This window comes from Odontesthes bonariensis, chromosome 8 (genome assembly GCF_027942865.1).
Source record: "Odontesthes bonariensis isolate fOdoBon6 chromosome 8, fOdoBon6.hap1, whole genome shotgun sequence".
NCBI lineage: Eukaryota > Metazoa > Chordata > Actinopteri > Atheriniformes > Atherinopsidae > Odontesthes > Odontesthes bonariensis.
In genome coordinates, this window is record NC_134513.1 from 20015859 (window position 1) to 20036621 (window position 20763).

The window sequence follows — 20763 nt, forward strand, 5'->3', positions numbered from 1 at the left end:
ATCTTAAAATCAGTTCTAAAACATACTTGGAGCCAGCGCAAGAAGGCTAAAATGGGAGTAATGTGCTCTCTTTTCTTTGCCCTTGTTAATCGTCTGGCAGCCGAGCTCTGAATAATCTGGATCTGGATGATTAAAGGATTTATGGTTGAGACAAGAGAAAAGGCTGCAGTCAAGGCCTGAGGAAATGAAAGCTTGTGCAATTAATAACTGAATATATGAAAACCATGTCAGCTAACATCCTGCAGTGCGGTGGGACTAGAGATCCTAATCGGCTAACATGCTAAATATGTGCAGGTTGATGGACGCACATTCTCACCTTGGCATGTAGAGAACCCTCTCGGCAACGACAAAACCCACTCTGAAGAAAAGGTTACTGGCGGGAATGAAGGGAAACACCAGGAACAACATTCCCACCAACACCTCCCTGTTGTTCTGCCTCTGTAGATAGAGGGAGAGAAACACATGAGAAACAAACCAACCTCACACTGCAGGTTTTAAATGTTCAAGCTCTACTCTTTGGTACAGTACATTCTTCTATAAGTATACTGTATACAGAAAAAGCCTGCCTGAGTCATCTCTCCTACCTGGTTTGGGAATGTGATGTTAAAAGTCACCATAAGCTATCTTCAGAGTCAAACTTGCCTCTCACGAACACACAAAATTAGCCCATTTCACCATTGAGTTCAACAAATAGAACAAGTTTATTTTTGGTAGTTTGTTTTTCTTCAGCTCAGAGGCCCCTGATTTTGGCTTAAATATTAACAAACATGTACAACAGAGAAGCAATGGAGGTCATTAAATGATCAAATTACAGTCAATTCCAAGTACAGAATCCATACCCAAAGTCATTCCTATCATCTTAATGCCCACAGCCTTTACCGTCTCTGCTTTCATGTTTTTTCTCCCTCGATTGTGTATATTTGAACACAAATGACTTTAATAGAGTAAACTATAACTGGGTTCAGTGGATTGGTTAATTATCTGTAAAGAGAACTGGAGCAGTGTAAAGTGCAGAGTAGTGCTGCTCATAGTGTTGTGACTGTGCTCATTGACCTCTACTGGGACCATCTCTGATAGAGCGAAGCAAAAACCTCAATGTAACAAAGCCAGTCAGAGGAAGATACCTTGACCGGAATATGGATTGTAGGGCTAGGCCCAGGTTGAAAAGCCACAGGACGCCACCCCTCTCCTCGGGCTTACTGGTTTATAACCTGTGCTTCGAAACATCGGGGTAAGACACAGTGTGAGTTGGGTGGCAAGCAAAGGCGGGGGCATGGCCATGCTAATCCTTGGTGTCATTAACTGGTTCCTGGAACATGCAGACATGAGCTGGTCTGTGAGGTGGAGTGGTACAACTAGATACGGTTGGGCTCACCTCCACACACAGCGTGGTATCTGGAACCAAACCTCATGGAGAGGGACTTGCCCATCAACAACACTTTAAAGTAGGGCTGGACGAGTTAACTCGTTATTATCGCGTTAACTCGTTAATTTTTTAACGCCGGTAAATCTTTTATCGCGCATTAACGCAGTTTAAAAAAATAAATAAAATGTTTTTGTTTTTTTTTGTAAAACTCTGTTGCTCACAGGCTTTTATTTTGTAAAAGTCTGTTGCTGTCTGCTGCGGAACCGGAAAAGAAAGTAATCGGCGGATCCACCAAACATGGAGAAGGGTACGGAACTTTTACTCGGCCATTTTCATTTTAAAGTTCTTCCAGACGGCGGAGTCGACAGAACCAAAGTCATCTGTAAACTCTGGCAAGTTGAATTGTCTTCTCAGCGTAGTAGTTCCAGTCTAAAATATCACTTAAAGGCAAAACACACAACTGATAGCAGCAAGTCATTCAAGGAAACAGACAGTGGAGCGAGGCTTCTACATAAAAATGCTGATGTTAAAAGTGTGTTTGCACAACAAATGTTATGGCACTTTCATTCATATGGCAGCACATTTAAAATAAAACTAAATGCTAAAGGCTAGACACTACTTTTGAATTCATTTTTGGATTTTGCGTACAAATGCGATTAATCAGGGAAATCATGTGATTAATTAGATAAAAAATTTTAAATCGCTGCCCAGCCCTACTTTAAAGATAATCCAACACGAGTATTTTCAAAAACAATTCACTATAATCCATATATAGTCCAACAAAATCAAACTCCATATTAACAGATCACATATTAACTTCTAATTGATTTAATTCCCCCTTCCTGAGCATGCACAAGGTGACAGTGGAGAGGAAAGCTCCCTTTTACCAGGAAGAAACTCACCAGAACCAGCAGCCATCTGCCTCAATTTGGTTGGGTATCCAATCCGATAAAAAACACTTTTACATCTAAACTTATTTCCCAGGTGCAATGACTGGCAACATATTTGTAAAGAGCCACATTTAATAACTGCATTGGGAACAGCTACAAATAGCTGAAACAGAATTCATGGGCGGAGCTGAAGAACAGCTGTCTGCCTTCCGCCGGTTAAGCTCAAATTCAACAAACAGTATCTCTGCTCTTTGAGTCCTGGGTACATAAAGCTATTCCATGTGTGCACTCTGAGCACAGGGCTCTCACTCCCACACAGCTGAAGCTTTCCAAATGAAAAGAAAATGAATTGAAACATTATGACCCCCTCCCAGTGCAAACAGGTTTTCATTGCAGGGAAAAAGGACAGATCTCCAGAATCAGCAGCTTCAGAAGAAAGGAGCGGAAAAGGAGCCTTCCGGGTTTTAGTGTGATGAAAAATGCCGTCAGAAAAGATTCCTCCCTGAAACTGCACCTCAATCTGATAAAGATTTCCTGTCAAACTGAAGATGGTGGGAAAAACAGGAGATACACCAAACATATGCTGCTAACTGACGAGGTGAAAGCATTTGTCCTACAGATGAAAGTAACCAAGCACCCTCAGTCCCAACTGAGGGCCTCTGTGATGGTTAACAGACATGACCAACAATTCCATTAACACTGAATATTACTGCCTGTCCCATCAAAAGGTAAAGGAAAATTAAACTTTATTTCCACATGTGCAGTATGCTAGCAAGACTATTTCAAATGTATTTTAGATGCATTTTTCAGCCAGGAGACAGCAGTGATGCAGAGTTGTTGCTTCAGGTACAGCCGAACGACAGACGGCAGTCCAGCAAACAACAAAGCTCGCTGTAGATAAAAAGCCCTGTATGAGCCCTTTAGATTTGACAGCGTTCCATATTCATCCCAGTTTATGTAAAATATATCCAGATTTCTGGAAAACCATATTTCACCCACCAATGAAATATTTTGCGGAGAAAATAACTTTATGCTCACCACTACGATCCCTCTTTCAGCTCACAATTGAGCAAATTGACAAAATAATAAAACAAGTTTGTCTTTGGCATGTTTTTGCTATAGTATAGCTGCATTTTTGCTGGTTGAAAATGGGATGAAAAAAATGCTGTGGCCGACTGGAGTGCTGCTCAGAAATTTGTCACATCTACTCAGTCAAAGTGAATAGACAAGTTGGTTCAAACTTTTTAATTTGCAGATATTTTTCTTGTGTAATGTCTTTACTGTGTTGCCAGGTCTTAATTTAATTTCCATTTCTTCATCTGATGCTAAAACACTAGTGTTTTTCTAATACTGTGAGCTAGAAGTCTGTTTCTGTGCATCGAGGTGTTATTTCTCTATCACACGCATTCCCACGCCGATGGATGCATTGGTAGGCAACATGGGGTTCACTTCAAAATGTGGTCCAGGAAATCTAGGAGTTGAACCACCGCTTGGCAGACGACTGCCCCCCCCCCCCCCCCCCCCTTACTGGGGAGGCAAGTGTCAAATGTGGAAAGATAATTAGAGGCTTAATACTATGTGCATTGACTTTTGTTGTGTACATTTCCAAGCCTGAAACTGCCTTAGAGCCCCTGAGGCTGTGATACCGCAGTTCAAAACTTTTGTTTCCAGACGTTTTGCTTTAAGGTCCTCTTGTGTGTACTTAAGTACTTATGAGGCACTTATCATATTCTGGATGTTACCTGTAGGGAGAAGATGCAGTGCAGGCAGAGAGCGATCATCACCACAGCCAGCAGCATGGTGGCCACGTTGCGCATGTCACCCAGAGATTCCACCAAGGGGATGCTGCCCACTTGCCAGTCATAACACAGCACGATAGGGGCCAACAGAAGCCAGGCGTTAAAGGACAACAGGTATGAGTAGGTTAGAATCCTGCCAACAGGGAGGTGTGGGGTGAAAGATGTGGGGAAAGAAAGTATGGAAAAGAGGCAGGCAGAAATGGAACAGAGAAAGGAAGGGATAATTAAATTTTTTAAATTGTTCAATTTAAATCAGATTACCAATCATTATACTCCACTTTACCTAAGTGTTCACTTGATCACTAGAGGATAAAATGAAAAAGACATTGTCCAAGGTTAAAGCGGCACTATGCAACTTTTTCATGGTCATAAAATTGCTTGGCAATCATCAGATAGCTTGGCTGACCTGTTCTGATGAAAACGGTGACATTTCCATCTCCATCTGGTGGCCCTAGCCCGAAACAGCGCTTGCAACTTTGCCTGTGGCGCCGCGTGCTTTGTTTACCTCTGGAAGTCTCGCGACACACGAGAGCCGAGAACTACTGCTTCACGGCAGGTCTAAAGGGCTCTGAGCCGAGCCAGGGAGCCTGATAAGACACACCTCTCTCCATTAGCTGTCGACGGCTAAATTGAATGTGGTTAGCTTCTAGAGTAGTAATATATAATATGGCTAGACTGTCGCCTTATTTTCTACGGAGCCCCCCCTACAGCTTTGGGGTGTGTATTGCATGGTAAACAAACCCCGTATTACTGAAAGTTGCATAGTGCCGCTTTAACTGTTTTTCGAATCTGACACTTAGTCCAAATAAATAAAATTGCGCCACGTCATAATTATTTACCAGTCATGCTTTGCTTTGACTGGACCTTTTTCTCCCTTTGCCTTGGCTTTTCTGCTGTATTGATCTGTGCGCTTCTACTGAAATAGCCAAAACAGGGTCAGACAGAGAGGCAAAACCACATGGGTGACAGAGGGACCAAGAAGCAGGAATAAGCCAACCTTTATCTATAATTGAGAGGTACTGATGTTGAACTGATGTGGGTTTTTTTTGGTAATGTGCCCTGAGATGACTTCTTGTTGTGAACTGCGCAACACAAATGACAGGTAATCGAACTGAACTGATTCAACAGAAAATTCTTTGAAACGTACACAGTGGGCAATCCTGGAAGCCCCTACAACAGGACAGAATGGCAGGACAGGCTGTGGTGCGTCACAGTTTCTGGAAATCACAGTTTACTGAGAACATGTTTTAGCATTTTTGACTCGCATTGCTCCTGCAGCCAGCGATTACTGTCATCTCGATATTTCTGCTGTGTTCCGATGAGCTTTCCAAAGTTGGAACACTTCCGCTAGTGATCTCAAATTCCTCATGACATTGAGAAAGAGGTGGAGTAATTTTAAACCTTATCCTCTCAGTTAGGGCTGTCACAATAACAAATTTTGCTGGACGATAAATTGGCCAAGAAATTATTGCGATAATCGATAATATTGAATTTTTCGCGACTTTCAAACAATTTAATGACAATGGGATAAAAAATGCAATAAAAATACAAATAAACCCTTTTAAATATCAATAAATGTGATTTTATTAAAATAACAATGAAGAATTTCTTTCAAAGTTGCTTGTAGACAAACATGGGGCATTTCACACACACACACACACACATGCACTCTTTTTTTCCCCAGCTCTGAAAACTGCAACGGGTGGTTATGTTTTAGGTGCATGATCATGTTGGTTGAATTGCTGGATTTACATGGCACCATTTTATTACAAATCCGACATATCGGCTCGTTTAGATTCAGTGGCTCACCCTCATCATTTGGCTGGAAGCCAAAGTGGCCCCACACGGGAGCTTTCGCCGTTTTCTTCGGCACCAGTTCCATAACTTTTCTTTCGTTAGCTGCTATCTGACTTGACGCGAGCTGCGGCTTCTGCGAGGTAACAGTCGAACGAATGCGCCCATCATTCAGTTAGGTAGGGAAAGGGCGGGAGTGGCGAGGAAACAAAGAAATGCGCAAAAAAAAAAAAAAAGTTTTTTTTTTTAAATAGACTTATCGTGGCCAGAAAAGTGATCGTGCTTGGAAAAAGTTATCGGACGATTTATTGACTTATTGGATATCGTGACAGGCCTACTCTCAGTCTACCTCCCGCCCAGAATCCAGTGCGTTTCATCTTCAACTCATACTGGATACGGGGTCTTACTCCAGGAATTAGTTGGGTTTTGCAGAGCTCAATCAGCTGCTCCTGTTTGTAAACAATTTTTCCGTTGGCATGGTAACTCATCATAACAGTTGTTAAAAAGCGTCAGAGCGCTTCAGGAAGAAACTGTCTAGCTATGTAGTTACTCTAGATGGCATTATTTTGGCTTCCAGTACAACATTAAGGAAACTTGACCAGGATCTTTCCTTTGACTACCATATAAAACAGGTTTCTAGGACTGCCTTCTTTCACCTTCGTAATATTGACAAAATCAGGATTATCCTGTCTCAGAGTCATTCGAAAAAACGGGTCCATGCATTTGTTACCTCAAGATTGGACTGCTATAACTCCTTATTATTGGGCTGTCCCAAGAATTCACTGAAAAGCCTCCAGCTTATCCAAAATGCTGCAGCCAGAGCTATGATGGAAACAAGGAGGAGAGAGTGAGTACTTTGTCCAAACGAGAGTTGGCTCGCTGAAGCAAGGACATGATGGCATCTTCAACACCAACCCTGGGACGATAAGCAAACTGTAGTGGGTCATTTGCCTTGTGAGGTGTCTCTCAAGGACTTTCATGATGTGGGATGTTAGCGCAACTGGTCTGTAGTAAAAGAAAATAATTTCATCTAATTTTATTTCATCGCAAGGGGGGACCAGGACGACAGGTCAGGGAGGATACATCATCATCCCCACCATCTGAGAATGGGTACCAAACCCCATTACATAGGCATGATAATCTTAAAATGAGGGAGGATTACTTGAGATGGAAGATCATGGATACACTGGATCCTTGGAGCCTGCATGGGTTTGCCAAGGCTAAGACACAAAGTATCTTCCTAAAGACTGCTAGAAGATGTAAATGCAGCACTACATACTTCACCTACTAGGACCATCACAGAGCTGGCTATAAGATGAACAACACAAGGGAAAGTTGGAGATTAAGGCAAAACAGAGAGTGGTTAGCCAGCATTTCTTTTGTTTAAACTCGTATTTTTTTTTAAACAGTTTCTATTCTGGTTTAGATGGCAATGGGAAAGCTGTTTTCATGTTAGAGCTGCTGATGGAACTTTCCAAAACCAAAAGAATGACTGGAATAAGATACCAAAGCACAGTAACTGAGAAGGAAGATGTTGTGGATGCAGCGCAGGAGCAAAATGAAGCACAGTAGGAGACTGTATAAACCACTTCTTCCTTTGATCATCATGGGAAGTGTGAGATCACTGGCGGATAAAATGCTAATAAGGATGCAGCGGGAGTAACAGGAAGGGAATATCAATTTCACTGACACATGGCGGCGAGAGCAGCTCTAACACCTCTCTGCTCTTCTTTAAGACAACAGATGATGTAATCCTGGACATGTCACTGAGAAAGAGCATCTCTCCACCCCAGATATTGAACTTTTGGCTGTGAGTTCGTGTCTATGTTGTATGTACTGAGAGTTCACTCGTGTTACCTACCTCTATCTTTAATGATAATTTATACTGCAGCAATAAAATTTCCTGAAGTATCATTTAATTGAATCCAATTGAATTGAATAATAGACCAACCCAGTTATATAGAATTACTATATACCATTACTGTATATAAAATAGAGTAATTATTAAGACATCAGTAGATACAGAGACACAGAAATGCTATCGAATAATTATGGCTCAGTTCACAATATTATCAATGTATCAAACTAATTGAAAAAATAGATTTTCTACTGATATTCTTTTAACAAAAAATAAAAAAAAACAACAACAGCAAAACAGTCAACAGTTTTTAATTTTTTTTCATGCATGTGAGAGTGGCTGTCAGGGTGGAACTAACCTGGTGAGTAAATTGGGTGAGAAGGAGGCAGGGTTGTCCTGCTCAGAAAAAAGAGGCATGGATCCGCCCATCAGCCACAGCCTGACAGACATGATGATGACCACCTGGAAGACAGGCAGGGGAAGAATCTGAGCTATCCGGGCAGAGGAGCACTGACAGCATGCTGTGAGACGAGGTTAACTGCATCCTAGCATGCACCAAAAAGTGGAGGCCAATAGCCTTAAGGTGAACGTGAGACGAGCTTGTTTAAAATGGGACGTTTGATGGTACTAAAAAGAAACACATAATGTGACAATATTTTCAGAAAAGAAAAAAATGAATGACAATTTTTTTTTAAATTTGTAACTTTCTGAATATATATATACATTTTGCGTAAAAACAACAGTAGTAGCCATGTTACTAAAAAGGGTAGAATCCCAAGTATAAGACCAAACGCAAGACGAAATACTCACATAGCCAGAAATGAGGCAAGCTCGTTTAATGAGCGGGGTACAGATGTGGAGAAGGTCCCTGCCTCTGGAGCCAGACAAGTGACTGTGGAACGCAAAACAGAAAGACAGACAGTCATTTAAATGGCATTCTTTATCTGCTCACTTCAACAAGTACCGTACAGTGTGTTAATAAAATAAAGCCACACTCAGCCCGGTCACATTAACCAGGACAGGGTGCTTGCTCTTTTTCCAAATTAAAATTCCAGACTTTTTTAAAACTGATACTTTTTTTCCCCAAGACCTTAACTTTATGTACTTGTAACTTGTGTGCCTACTGCCTACTTCATTGGTTGAGATTGTACCAACTGTGTTTATTAGAAATGTTCATTTTTATAGGCTAGTATTCAATGAACAAATGCATTATTCACAGTAAATTATGCTTTTACTGATGAAAACGTTTCAAAACATGAAAATCACAAGTACATGTCAATAGACCTCAGCAGTGACGTTACGAAAATGTGCCAGACTAGGCTAAGCATGCGTTGATTGGATATCATCCCATTAGGCTAATACAGTACGTGACCAGTTAGTAAAATTATAGTTTTATAGCCTACCTTCCTATTTCTCATTTCACAATGCCTTTGAGCATACTGTAAAATTCTACCATACATTTATTTTCCATACTTTATTAAGACTTTCACACAAAATTCAAGACCTTTCAAGGTCTGGAAAACAGTGCTTCAAAATTCCATACTTATTAAGACTTTCAAGACTTGCGCAAGCACCCTGTAGGAGGTGTGGAAGGTTCTTGCTGCTGTCAGAGAAGACGCCATGGTTGCTTCTTCAACATCTTCCTCCTGCTTTCTCTGTCTTCTTCAAACTTTATGCTTTCCAAAATGGAGACGCTCACAGAAAAGCATTGCTTCGTGCTGTATGCAGAGACAATGAGAACGGACCCACTGCTTTGCAGTAAAATGCCACTATGTTGTTAACTGAGCAGCCTGAAAAATAGATGATTTGACTTTGTTCACAAAAAAAAAAGAGACAAAATACAATGCTTACAACTGACAGTAGACCTGCAAAGCTTGACTATGTATAAAAAGCAATTCCCAGAGGAGAGCAGGTAGAGAGCAGCAAAAGACATAAGGACACTAAACATTTTTTGCACCTCGTTTTGTCTGGAAGCATCGTGTTGTTTTCTTCGTGGGCGAAGCTGTGTTGCAGTAGGTTCAGCTGTAGAGCTTTAATGCAACACAAACGTCACGGAAGAATTCCATAAAGCTTTTGTCATGAAGTATTCAATGCCAAATTCCATTTTCATGCTGATGATGCTGTGACCAGCCTTCGTTACAGCTACAGCAAGTTATTAATACTGTCGAGAAAACTTTGTGAGATTTAAAACCTGTTTTCAATGCCAACGAAACAAAACTGGCCATTCGTGACCACGTCATTGAGTCACTGTCGGAATACATCACTTAGGAATCCTACATGATGATGGGGTCCTTTCGAATCTCACATCCAACTGGTTAAAAAAAAAAAAAAAAAGGTTAAAACTGTTTTTTTAAACAATCAAGAACAAAGACTTGTTGCTGCTACCTTCATGTCTGCACTTAGTTATGGTGATGTTATTCTTATGCACGTATCTTTGCAATGCTTTCATGCATTGGATACCATCTCTACCATGGAGCTCTGAGGTTCATCCCAAACCTTAAAATCCCTCACACACCACTGCCCACACTGCACGCTCATGTTGGACGGTCTGCTTTGTCCTCCCTTGGACTCAGACATTGGCATATTCTTCATTATAAAACTATTCTAGGTGTGCTCCCAACTTATTCATAGACTTACTGTCTCCTATATGGGTTACCTCAAGGTTCTGTCCTGGGACCAATTCTATTTTTGCTGTACATGCTCCCCTTAGGGAGGATTATACAACAGTTTGCTGAAGTCTCTTATCATCTGTTTGAGGATGGCATCCAATTATATTGTTCTTTTAAGATATCCGAGACCCTAATCAAAAATAAAACAATGGTTGAGTAACTGTCTACAGTTAAACTCAAACAAAACTGAGACCCTCATCAGTGCCCCAGATAGTGCTATTCCTGGCATCAAACGGCACTTAGGCAGCCTCAGCCAGACATCCAAAACTAGCCTGAGAAATTTAGGAGTCATTGTTGACAAAGCCACGTCTCTAGAAAATCACACAAAACAGTTACTAAAGACCTGGACCTGCTTTTTCCAGCTGTGTAACTTCTCCAAACTAAGAACTGTCGTCTCTAAAAAAGGAATCTTGAGATGCTGATACATGCATTCATTTCATCACGAATGTGGAATGAATTACCACTTTACTTGCGATCACTTGACTCTGGCGATGCTTTTAAAAACCAACTCAAGACATTCTTTTTTAAAACAAGCATTCTAGTTCTAGTAATGTATTTTTAAATGTCCATATCGTACTTACTGATGCCCTTCCTGTGCAGCACTTTGTGACTGCTGTCTGAGAAAGGTGCTATATAAATACATTTTACATACTTACTTACTTACTGTATAGCCTTCAGAAATTTACTAAATTCACCTGAATCTTAAAGAGCTGGTGTCACTAAACAAAATATAAAAACATTTAAACATATTAGAAGCAGATGTGTCTGGTTGGAAATGCTATGCTTGACCATTCTTTCCCAAAATTGGCCTATGAATGCGATTCCCTTTTTATGAAGTGGAGGGTTTGGCCCATGTGAGCCTTATAAAACCATAAGGCAGCCATTTTGGGTGAGATGGCTTTGAGTGAGTTGTATGGCTTAGTTTTGCTGGCATTTTTTGTGATTATATGACTGTTTAGGTGAGTTTGTCTGCTGAATCTGCTAGTGTGTCTTGTCCTGCCTCCACCTCTGGCACCCTCTATATTTTCATTACCCCCTACCCGAACCAGGGTTTGCATCCCCACCCCGCTGTGACTGGTGTGCAGTTGGTGAGAGGCTGAGGTAGCTTGTGGCTGTGGAAAAAAAAAAAGAAAAAAAAAAAAGATGGTTGTTGTGGTGTGAGGAGCAGTGTTGGCTGGCATTAGGGGAGTGACTCTGGAACGCCAGTGATCACTGTCTAGCCTCCTGGAGGTGTCGTGGGCCCAACCTGCTCCCTCCCTCCACCCAGCCTGCTGCCTCCACCCAGCCTGATGAAAGGAGGTTCCCACCTGATGACCCCAATGACATGTTGGTCAGCACTGCTCACTGATCTATATAGGGAGTATAGGGAATTATTCACTGAGTCTGGTCCATTTTTTTTTCTCCTTTAGCACAAGTTTCTTGTGTTTACCTTGAATCCAGATATTTTGCGTTCAGTGGATATGTCAACTTAGACAGAGATTATACCCGTATTTCATTCATTTAGGAAATTACACAATCACATAATGATCAGATCTATTAGTGCTTTAATGACATGGCAGTGATATTGATCAGCTTATTGAATTATGCACTCACACAATCAGCCTTTTCTCTCACTATTTTTCTTTCTTTCCTTCCTTCTTTGGCTGCCGCAGCTGCTGCTTTTCTGATAGAATTTTAGATTTTGATTGGTCACCAGATGCCAACTCCACCTGTTTTAGATGAAGGTGCGCATATCCAGGATGGGAAAACTTGGTTCATAACCAGCATTGTAGCACCATTATTAGGGTTAGATAAACAAGGTCGAAAAAAAGACACCCTGGATATATTGAAGCTATTTCATAGCACAGGAACCAGCCAGGGGTCTTCCTTTTTCTTGCTAACAACTATTCTTATGTCTACTCGTTACAGCCAATAAAATATTTCAAAATTATAGATCTGTTCCGGAGGATGGTGTACAACCTTTAGTTTCTAACTGATAAATACAAGTATACCAAGCAATAAACTAGCAGATGAGTGACATACAGTGAAGTGGTTCAAATTATTATTGTAGATTTGCTGTGACAAAGTGCTGCACTTCTGGGTGGAGCCTGTTACTGTTTGCCATGATGGATTTTCACCAAAAAAAATGATAAAAGAGTTCAAGTTAGAACAAAGTTGCTACGCGTACTGTGTGTTAATGAATCCTGTGGCAGAAAGTTGTCTAGTTTTTAGTGGAGGCTCGTGTTAAAGTTAAATTTGGATTCTCAATTAAAAACACAGACTGGGGACTGAGTTTCAACAGCAGGGAGGACTGACGAGCAGCAGGACTCCGACTGCATGTTCCAACAAAATTAAAATTAATGAACTAATCATTTCCTACATTATAAGCTAAAATGTCATGACTAAAAATACTCCATTTTAGTTTGATGGCAGCAACCTGTATTAGAAAAGATGGGACGGGGGCAACAAAGGGCTGAAAAGTAAGCGCTAAGGAAAAGAAACTGCTGGAGGAATCGGTTGCAACCAATCAGGCGAATTAACAACAGCTCAGTAATATGACTGGATATAAAAAAATATACTTCTCCTACTACTCATACTGACTTTTTTCCCAAATGCATACTAGATTCACCAAAATGTTGGGTATGCATCATGAGGTTACTACTCGTGCTCAAACTACCCAAGATGTCAACGTAACGTGACGTTGCCGATCGTCATTTCCTGTCAAAACGGCAGTTTCAAGCTAGCTACAACGAGGGTATGTTCACTTCCTGTTTTCAAAACAAAAGCACCAATTGTATCGTAATGGCTTTCCCTATGACAAAAGGCAACGGGTGTTTTATTTTGTGAAAATACACGGAAGTGTGTTGCTCACTGCGGTTAGCTTTTGTGGCGCCGAATTCATCGGAACAAAATTGTAAATAGCCGGTATTTTGGCAGGTTTTCAACACGTTGGGGATCTAAACGACTACTTTCTCACCTGAAAATTTTTCAAATGTTGCTAAAGTTTACAAAGTTTGGAGCTTAAGCGAAATCAGCTTCAGGCCGGCTGATTTCGGCTCGGGTAGGAGCGAAAAGCATTGTGGGTAAACGCTCTGCATACTGTCTGATCGATGAGTATGCCGTATGCAAGTATGTAGTATGTTGTATGCGGTTTCAAACACAGCCGCAGAGTATCTCAGAAGTAAAGATGGGCAGAGGTTCAGCAATTTGAAAAAAAAATTAAAATAAAACTGAGTCTACACATTGTGGAGCAATCTAGAATAAGGTTTCCCAGTGTAAAGTTGGGACAACTTAGAATATTCCATCATGTACAGCACATAATATCATCAAAAGAGTCAGAGAATATGCAGACGTCTCTGCGCACATGGGACACAGCTGAAATTCAATAAAGATGCCCATGATCCTCAGGGCCTCAAGCCTGCCTGCAGACCAGACCTTTCACTGGCTGAAAACATTTGGAGCATCATGAAACACAAAATACAACAAAGACTGGACTGTTGAGCAGCCAGAATCCTACATCAGACAAAAAGACAACATTCCTCTCAAAGGTTCAGAAACCGGTTTCCTTCGGTCCCAGATGTTTACAGACTATAGTTAAAAGAAGAGGGGATGCTAACAGCAAACATGGACCTGTATCAAGATGTGTTGCTGCCATCAATTTCAAGAGGAGCTAATGTTTTCCACAAAATAGTAAAGAATCTAATTAACAGCCTTCAATGGGTTTTCTATTTCCTATTGTGACTAGAATATTGTTTATGAGACTCAGAAATCATTGCGTTCTGTCCCTATTCACAGTTTCGCATCACAATTTTCAAGGCCTCGTTTTCTCTGACAAATCAAACAGCAAGGGTTCAGCATAACCTGTGATAAACCGTAAAAATGTTCACATTTCAGAAGCCGTGACCAGTGAAAGCTTTCACCGAAAAAAGCATGAATTTAAGGATTCAATCTAAGGGACAAACAGATGCTGCTCATCACGCGCTCCAAATTCATAATTCACTCCTAGAGTGACTGGCCAACTGTGTGACTTCCACGGTTTTACAAAGCCATATCTGTTGCTTTATGAGTAAACAACAGGAAACTGAGTGATTCTTTATACCATGAGGTCTGTGTGGTCAGGAGGAACAAGTGAACTTGAAGCACAGAAGCCACAGAAATAGCAGGGCGGTCAAACAGTGCAGCGTCGTGGATGAACACACTGGCGGTCTTGAACTGCATGTGGGAGTTTGACAGTGGTAGAAAAGGTCAGCCTATCTAGATGCCCTAAAATAAAATAAAATGTCCACAGTGGTTTAAAATTTTACCGATTTATCTCTCTTTCCCCCCCCCCATTTTCTTTTTTTTATTAAAATAGAAAGAACAGAGGGATGTAACAGAAATGTACATGGTATGTTGGGACATCAACATCTGGGTTTCTTTAAACAATTAAATCAAATATAAAATAAAATAAACAGGAGAACGAGCAACCTTTTCCTTAGACAGTAGAGCTGTGTATCAGATGAGGAAAACTGAAACAAAACAAATAAATCCCAAGAATTAAAAAAAAATAAAATAAATAAAATAAACAAAACAAACAAAAAGACAAAAAGACAAAACACCACCACAAAAACCAAATCTATCAATTTGTTAACTCCACGAAATCTGGCCGTGACTGTTGAACATAGGAGACCCATTCTGACCACAACTTAATAAATCTGTTCATTTGTAGGCGAAGTGAAAAAGTAATTTTTTCCATTATGTATACTTCATTAACTATATCCTTCCATTCCTCTATTGTGGGGGAGTCAGGAAGCAGCCAGTGTGCCTAGTGATGTTTTTTTTTACAAACATATCAGAACACCAAATAAGTAATTGTTGAAGTGCCCTGGGTGAAAAATCATCTTTCCCTAAAATAAAAATGCAAAACTGGAAAGGTATTTTCACATTAAATATACTTGCCAATGTTTTGTCTATCTCTAACCAGAAAAATTCCCATTGTTCAGTATCATTTACACGTCGGCTCTCCTTAAAAGCCCTTCAAATGTGGCCATACCTCGAGGCTTTTTCAAAAACTCATCCACCCCCCGCCTGTCCCTTCTTCCAGAAAAGACTCATTCATGAACTCCTCTCCCACACCCTCCTATTGTTTAGTTTGAGGTAGAAACTAAAGAGGCAGCTCTAACTGCCAGGAAAAAGGCAGCATGAGAATTAGATGAGACGGATACGTAGAGAAAGGAAAGCATGAAGAATCCAGCCCGTCACTTTGAGAAATTCCCCTTATGTGGAGCTTTCAAAGCTTTGTGGAAGCAGCAAGAGAAGAGCTCTCATAAGAATTCTACACACCGTCAATGTGTGTCACACATGCCCTCCCTTTGCTCTTTCTTCCTCTCTTTTCCTTCTCTATATTTGTCTTTGACACAGTATTTACGCCGTCAGCTCTGCTGAGGTTTGAGAGGTACAATGACAAAGGAGTCTGTCTCAAGTGAGACAAAAATAATCACATTTTTTTCCCGCCGACGACCACTGAACTTCTCTCTGAACGAGGGTGGCTCACCTAGTTGTTTTTAACGAGCTTAAAACTCAAAATCAATATCCGAACGCAAACCTCTGAATCCACAAAATGTTAGCTGTGTACACTGGCGACAGCAACAAGCTTGTATTCAACCTGCGACTGTCCAAAAGCAAGAGCCGTCGGCACGGTAACATTCAAGAAAAAAAAAGGGAACTGTGTGGTTGAGGTGATGAGGAAAAGGTTCCTGCATCTTTGCTATTCCCCCTGGTGATTTCAAAGCTGTATTTGAAGATGCAGCTACCTTTTTGTAGTGCTAAAGTGATGTACCATTTGAGACACTCAATCAAATCTTTTCATCCCATCAAAGCAATGCGATGCCATTTTCTACAAATTCTATTTTGGATTTGACCTCGTCTCAGCTACATATTTGAAAAAGCAATGCCTTCCAAGCCCTCTGACGGTTCCCTGTGCTGCTCGAGACTCAATAGCCGCATTCCCACTGTAGGAACCTTTGGCAGTTCCTATAACCTTTTCAGGAACGGGGCCGTTTTTTCACGCATTCGCACATACAGGAACTCGGGACCATCTCCCTCAGTTCCTGGAACCATTTTGGCTCCTTCTCCAAGGCTGGGTCTGTTCTGGGTTCTATAGAACACATCTGACGGAGGTGTTTGGTGGTTGGTAGCTACGCCCCTTGTCATGTTGTCACGGCTGAAATGTTTACTCATACTACACGGACACAACCGGCGCGCATTTAATAAGATAAACTTGCACGTCATCTTCTTTATCTGCGGCGCTCTGCTCTCTTTCCTTTATGAAACGAACGAATCGCCTGCGCTCGATCCTTCGTCTCCTGACTCTCTCTGTGAGCTCTTCTAGCCTCGATGTTAGACGCCCGATGTGATCGTCCATGATTAATATCACCATCATACAGACCATGAACACGGTGGCCTCCCCGCTCTCCATATTAGCTTCTTGGTGGTGTTTTTCTTCTCTCCTTACATTTCGCGGGTTTTGTTTTGTTTTGTTGTTGAATGTGGCGCTAAAGTAACACGTCACTGTCGCAGACGGCTGCATCCCATCAGTCTCTGTCAGGTCCCGACTCATGTGTGAATGCAGACTGAAACAGTTCCGTTGGGGAAGGACAGTTATCAGAACGAAATTCGAGGAGGACCTTTCTTAGAACGGCTCTGTCCGAATGCGGCCAATGACTTGGAGCTGCAGCAGATGCCTCCAGCATCCTGTCACTGGTTCACGGTTTCTCTCCCACTGGACCAGCTGTGTTCAACGTCCCAATGATGCTTTACGATGTGCAAAAAACTCCTAAAGTGTTTAAACGGTTTCTATTCGTGTTATGCTGGAGTGGATGTTTGCCGGAATGATATTCTAATTTTGGCAACGTGTGATAATCCACCCCGCAGGAAGTAAACTTTTAATTACTTCAGATATACATCAACAGGTACGATGGCGCCGAAGATCTGTACAGGCAATCATACAGAAACCTTTAACCTCACTTTTCCACCATTTGAAACTATTGGGAATAATGGTTCTATATTACAATGGGGCGGCTCATTCAACAGTCGTGATTTTGCAGTGCAACTGATGGAGAGTTCAGCTGTGACATGAATGCACCTTTTCTAGTTTGGGTGAATGAAACTGAGAGCGAGAGGGGGGAACGGAGAAAGGAAAGAGACGGATGTTGTCGGAGCCTTCAGGCCCCCAGCCTCAAAGTTTCCTGCAGAATAATAAGAACGGCGAATTTGAGAATCTGCAAAACAGGATGCTAATTCACCATGGCAACTGTGACCACGGCAACAGCCAAGGATGAATGGAGTAGATGGATCTGTGTCCTGAGGAAGGGAGGAGGGTAAAAGTAAGACAGAAAAGTGAATTTGACTACTTGAAAAAAAAAAAAAAAAAAAAAATCCTCCCCCTCCTCGCACACAATAAAAAGTACGAGGTGTTATGCACACGCCTGTAGAGCCCACACACCTGGGTTGTGATAGAATCTTATTTGCGAGTCCAGTTCAGTAGCTCTGGCTGGTCAGCGTCTCCGTGTGTGCTAAAGTGCAGCTTCATTGAAACCGTAAAGCTGAGATTCTGCACATTCCTCAGAGTGGCATTTCCTCTTCCTCAGTTATTTACGCTCACCCAGACACAGTGGCTGGAACATGTTGACACTCGGGTCTCTGCCTTCCCATGTTCCGCTGGACACATTCAATCTCTGATCTACCATTTGGGAGAGAAAACTTCTATCCAGGCAAAAGGACAGGGGAGCGCGAGCCAGGGTTGGTTTAAAAAAAAAAAAAAAAAAAAAACACGCCACACAACTGACCAAATGACCAGTACAGCTGTGCCAGATGTTTAAAATTCTTGCAGGAGTCATTATTGTGACGGATGCCCGCAGATTCCTCCTCTGTTTTAATTGTGCGCTTTCATTTCTGTTTTCCTTAGTTGGCATTTTACACCCCTATGAATCTGTGACAGTTCTGTGAGTATCTGATATAATTATACAAGACTTGATAATTAATATAATCATATAAGACATAATTATTCAAGACTCGAGAACTTTTACTGGCTTGATCATTTCTTTCATTTTGATTGGCCTCAGTGTCTCGTGTCATATTACCATATAACTGCATGTCTCAATCACTCACTCCCATTTTATTTTGTGCTTGACAACAGTCTCTCGTTCAAAAAGCCCCATCTTTTCAGTATATAAACTGTATTTAATAAAAATCAGACACTAATCCCATCTAATGAACAGCTCTACTCACCAGACCGGAGGACAAAGTTGATAGCACCTTGTTAATCCAGTGTATTAATCAGCTGGCTGCAGACATTTAGCCAACGGTCCTCCTAGTAAGCTGCATGACCAAAGAGTCCATTTTACACACCACATGCATCTTATCTTTGCTTTCTGCTGAATTCATGAAATCCAAAGTGTGCACAGACGTTCCCTCTGTCCTCCTCTGCCATCGCCCAACATAAAAGATTCCGATTATTATTTCAAAGAGTCATACCACATCACTTCTTCCTCTTTGGAGTTTGACGGCATTTAAACTTAATTCAACAACAACAACAACTATGCAAATTTATTGTCCCGGTAAGGCCACAAAATTACTGCACGGTGGTTTACCATATTTGCATTAGGGGGAGCTGTAAACTCTCAAATACATTCACTCACTGCATGAATGCAAACTACGGCGAACTCCATACATCTTCAAAGGCCACACAGGTGGACAGAAAAAGAAAAGAAGAACTTTGAAGCAGGCAAAAATTCAAAGAACTTTCAGCAGCAGGTGGCATGCATCTTAAATCTACCACCAGCCTCAAAGGATAGAAGAGCCCAGTGGATAAACTATATTAGAGGGTAATGTTCCAGCTACAGTTACTTAAAGGGATAGTTCACCTCTTTTGACATGAAGCTGTATGACATCCCATATTAGCAATACGAAGGTAGTCCGGCTAGTTGGCTGGGGCCACAAAAATAAAGCGTTTTTGCTTCTCAAAACAAGATGCGTTCAAAAGAGTAACACATTTGCATCACAAAATCGTAGTGCAGGAAAAAGTCAGACCTCACAATCGCTTGGCGCTATTTTCTCTCCCTTGTATCACTCCGTGATTGCCACCTTCCGATAGCCGCGCCTGTTACGGTGTTTACTGCTCGGTCTGCATAGCACGCAGTGATATGAAGGGAGAGAAAATAGCGCCAAGCAATTCTGAGGTCTGACTTTTTCTGGATGAACGATTTTGTGATGCAAATGTATTACTCTTTTGAACGCATGTTGTTTTGAGAAGCAAAAACGCTTTATTTTTGTGGCCCCAGCCAACTAGCCGGACTACCTTCGTCAACACCAAAACGAGGCTGGAACTCGGCTCACAGGACGCAGCGGGGGGTAAGAAAATGTTCATGAATAATATTGCTAGTATGGGATGTCATACAGCTTCATGTCAAAAGAGGCGAACTATCCCTTTTAAAGACTGCGTATGTGCGTTAACCAACTTTTGGACTGTTTTAACAACTTGGTCCAGTTCAACGCTGGACTGATGAAACTGAGCCACCAAGGGGGATCAGTTCCTGAACTGACTGAACTTCAGACGAGGGAAATGGGATAATTAGCAGTAGCAACAGCTAACAGCTAACAGCTTAGCCTTAGGTAATGAAGATGATGTTCGCCAACTTCTATGAAGTTATTGCGGTAACTTTAATGAAGTTAATACACGCAAGATGTTTAAACGCAGTGATTGATGGTACACATGCATAAACAAATTAAGCTGCTCGCACAATGATTGCCATGGTAAGGAGAGGTCGTTATCTTTCTCAAGAACAACCCCAGGAAGGCTGGGGCAGGGTGAACAGTTGCCCAACAGCCTGGTCTCAGGAGAGCTGTTTCAGTGGGAGTAAGAGAAGGGCCACTGTGCTTGAACTAACAGTTATTCTGACCAAAGCCCATCTCCTAAATGTCAGCAAAACCTCAAAAGATTGTGTCAACTCCTTAAAACAGGGCCTCATACTGTATGCCACCTTTAAGGCCAGTGTCACATGATTAACAGGAAAAACCCACCGACACCAGCACGTTTCAAAATGGTTCGCTGAAGATTCTTTAATACTTTTGTCCGTCTAAGTATCAACTGATGTGAACTCAGCTGAAAGATGGGTTTTGACTAGTTCGTGAAGGAAAAGATGAAGATGCTTGAGAGAATCAGAGCGTGCAAAGCTATTATCAAAACACAGGTGTGTAAACCAAATCTGTTGTGTTTACTGGTCCGCATCACTCCCCATCTTCGAATTTGTTCCGCACGGCAGAAAACCAAACTGAGACATTCAATCCTTTTACGAAGATTGTATATGAACGCATTTTTTCTCGTTTATTTTGTCCGTACTCGCCCGTTGCTTACACATCACTTCTGCTT

General features: G+C 41.5%; 1 protein-coding gene across 2 annotated transcripts in view; it reads right to left on the bottom strand.

The window, feature by feature from the left end:
* tmtc1 (transmembrane O-mannosyltransferase targeting cadherins 1) overlaps positions 1-20763 on the bottom strand; it is a 101993-nt gene that overhangs the window by 32974 nt on the left and 48256 nt on the right. For both annotated transcript variants that reach the window (XM_075472045.1, XM_075472044.1), the window contains exons 5-8: positions 8518-8599; positions 8066-8169; positions 3999-4188; positions 317-438 (exon numbers count right to left, since the gene is read on the bottom strand). In XM_075472045.1, the coding sequence (XP_075328160.1) occupies positions 317-438; positions 3999-4188; positions 8066-8169; positions 8518-8599 (498 nt within the window). The remainder of the gene's footprint in view (positions 1-316; positions 439-3998; positions 4189-8065; positions 8170-8517; positions 8600-20763) is intronic.